General features: G+C 34.3%; 1 protein-coding gene across 1 annotated transcript; it reads right to left on the bottom strand.

Annotated features, from left to right (window-relative positions):
- Positions 1 to 1,475: 1,475 nt before the first annotated feature.
- Positions 1,476 to 2,887, bottom strand: SkpA (S-phase kinase associated protein 1 SKP1-related A). Its single transcript, XM_028321552.1, has 2 exons — positions 2,694 to 2,887; positions 1,476 to 2,605 (listed from the first exon to the last, which is right to left on the bottom strand). The coding sequence occupies exon 2, from the start codon at positions 2,603 to 2,605 to the stop codon at positions 2,117 to 2,119; it is 489 nt and encodes a 162-aa protein (XP_028177353.1). The 5' UTR covers positions 2,694 to 2,887; the 3' UTR covers positions 1,476 to 2,116.
- Between the last annotated feature and the right edge of the window lie 360 nt (positions 2,888 to 3,247).

Here is a 3,247-nt window from a genome sequence, read left to right as displayed (position 1 = left end):
CGTTTCAGCCAAAAGACGTCCACAGCTGGACAAAGGCCTCCCCCAAGGATTTCCACAAAGACCGGTCCTGCGCCGCTGGCATCCAGGCACCTCCCGCGACCCTCACCAGATCGTCGGTCCACCTAGTGGGAGGCCTACCCACGATACGTCTTCCGGCTCGTGGTCGCCACTCAAGAACTTTATACTTTACCTACTTGTATTCCACGAAATAGGTGAACTATGGTTACCTACATTATTTTGAATAGTAGAACACCTAGGTGAACCACTTTGGTGTTCCACGGGTCAGAAGGGTTTTTAACGGCTTTTTTTGTTTGATATTAACCCTTATTCAAACGCGAGCTGGTATGCATTTTTTTTACAAAGTTGAAGTGGATTTTGGGTAATTGTGGGTCACTTATTTCATATTTTTGATCAAAATTTATAAAAAAAAATAGGGGAAGGGGTAGTTTTTTGGGTGGTAAATAATTTACCATTATCCATTCATGACTACAAATTATTAAATGTTGGTGGTAAAATAGTTACCATTGTCCGTTTTGGTTTATTTTTGGTTCTTGACTAGTGAATTCCTCTTGCTTCTGCCTATATTTTATTAAATATTTTGGGAATGAAATATTTTTATTGTTTTTATTTAAAATAATATTGATTAATATTAGTTATTATGCTTAAAATTAGGATGCTTACCTTGAGTCTGAAACTAACAATTCACTAATTACGTAACGTCAAAACGTTACGTAAATAGTTATCAAAATAACTTAAAATTTCTCCAAATATTTATTTAGTTTTATTTGTGCACATACAAAAAACAACAGTTTTTTTATATATCATCAGACTTTTGTCAAGACGGGATCGGACAATGGTAAACTATTTACCACTTCTTTAAAATGTCTAAATTATATGAATAAATCAATTGCAGACGTTGCCTATAAGTAAGAATATACAATAAATGTTATAGTTTAGGAATTTGAATCCAAAAAACACTTATCAGAATTTTCGTTGAACAAAGTTTCAAAAATACTAAAAACGCGCGCTAAAAACTTGAAATTTTTAACACCAAAACCGTTTGGTTGACTTTGACATTATCTGACAGTGACAAATGACGTTGAAAAGTTGTAAAATGGCATAGATAAGTAAAAAAATATATTTAAAAATATAAATAAGTGACCAAGATATCTTTAAGTATTACCATATCGAAAATTAGGATCCTTTTTTAAAAGTAAACAAAGTGGTAATATATCTACCTTTATTTGAATAAGGGTTAATATCGAATGTCTTTAGTCAAATGAAATAAATTTCAGATCCAGATAAGACTGGATAGCTAGTTACGACGAGCCGCCAAAGTTTAACAAAAGTACAAACCTAGAATAGAATTGCATAGAATTACCTACTCTCTTTCTCTCTCCATTCCAGTCACTGAACAAGTAATTTAAGCCAGTGGACAAATCTTTAATGCTAGGTCATGAATTAAAAATAAACCATTTAAAATCAATTATTTATTTAAGTAGGTATGTATGTACTTAAATTAATTTTGTTAGGGAATCAATTTCATCAATTAGGTTCTCTTTAATAAACCCATGGGAGTTTCAATTTCTGGTGGCTATCAAAACGCCACCAATGAACTTGCATGATCATAAACATTATCTATTCATGTAGGTATTTTTATAATAGTAACACCACTTGACCATCCAGACTAATAGCCTATTTATGCCAATATAATAATAATTTATGCTAATTAGTAGTATATTAAAAGCTCAGAAATAAAGGCTTGCTTGTATGTCATGTGAATAATAGGAGGACTAACATATAAAATTTAAGTTACTAGGTAGGTACTGACACTGGTGTAATGAATGATATCTTGGATGAGGTGGAGGTGATGAGATAAAACTGGAGAAATATTTAAAGATGTTTACATTAATTTAATAATACTATATTATTATTAGGTTAAATTAGAGAATTAGGTTCACATAGCAACACTCCTGTAACACAAAACATTTTTCAAAAAAGTGAAATAACTAAACTTGATGTATTTTCGGGTGAACTATACAAAATCCCTTAAAAATTATTATAATTAAAATCTAAAAAGAATTATAATTTATAAGCTAGTCACAGTAGTGTTACATTACTTTTCCTCACACCACTCATTCTCCTTACGTACTTGATCTTCCTCCGCAGCTGTAAAGTCATTTTTGATGTTAAATGTTTTGCGGATTTCTTCAGGAGATTTGCCTTTGATCATATTAGCTACAGTCTTACATGTCACATCCAATAATCCTTTGATGTCTAAATAATTAGCAGCTAATATCAGTTCAAAGAGAGTGCCTTGATCCACTTTCAAAAAGTCAGCATCCCAAGAAGAGATATCATCTGTTCGCTTTTCTTTGTTTTCGTCATCTTCTGGCAATGGAGGATCATCTTTATGGTATGTGGCCCACTGAATCACTTTTTTTAAAATAGCGGAATTTACATTGGGTAATGGAACGACTTCTTCTTCTTCATCGTCGACGCCGAGGTCCTCCAACATAGTTTTGATTGTGACGGAACATTTTGCGATTTCAATATCGACGGGAAATACTTCATTGTCCGAAGACTGCAATTTTATATTCGGCATCTGTAACAATCATACATCCAAAATTACTTTCGAGCTTAGGGCAGACGCCATTTTACACCACGAAATTATTTTAGTTAGATGGACTTACCTTTCAGCGCTGATTAACCCAATGCGTTTTTAAGAATACTTTTTTAGGAATGACTGTGACTAATCAGAATTTAATTCGATCGATTTTCAGAAGTAAACCGGTAAAACAAGAAGCAGATTGGACTGGACTATTATTTCACCATTTTCATACCCACAGGGCGAGTCAGCAAATCTGCTTGCCTTGTTGCTTGATAAAGGCAGTGTTGCCATTGCTACGACAATTACCGTGTTTTACGGAAATTTGACAAAGTTGAAATTAAATCTATGGCCTACGGCAGCAAATCTATTACGATAGCAAACTCTACGCCAATTTTGAAAAATCTCTAATTAAGCCTAGGCGCCCAACTAAAAATCGGTGGTCTGCGCCTAGTCATGGCAAGGACATGGGGGGGGGGGGCACTTCCACTTCCGCCACTGTAACGCATTGTAACGTTTTTCAAGACCTCATCTCCCCCCAGATTGCATTACGTAACACTAGAACGCCCCCTTAGCAACAAATACCACTTCTCACTTTAAAAAAACGCTATTTTTGTTTTCACCCACCAGAATGGGTGA

Source organism: Ostrinia furnacalis, unplaced genomic scaffold (assembly GCF_004193835.3).
Source record: "Ostrinia furnacalis isolate ACB-3 unplaced genomic scaffold, ASM419383v2 OfSCF7554, whole genome shotgun sequence".
NCBI lineage: Eukaryota > Metazoa > Arthropoda > Insecta > Lepidoptera > Crambidae > Ostrinia > Ostrinia furnacalis.
The sequence above is the reverse complement of the archived record's forward strand: the minus strand, read 5'-3'. Positions and strand labels throughout refer to the sequence as shown.

What these genes read in the sequence shown, in the direction of transcription:
- SkpA (XM_028321552.1), bottom strand. Translation starts at nt 2,605, where the DNA reads ATGCCGAATATAAAATTGCAGTCTTCGGACAATGAAGTATTTCCCGTC.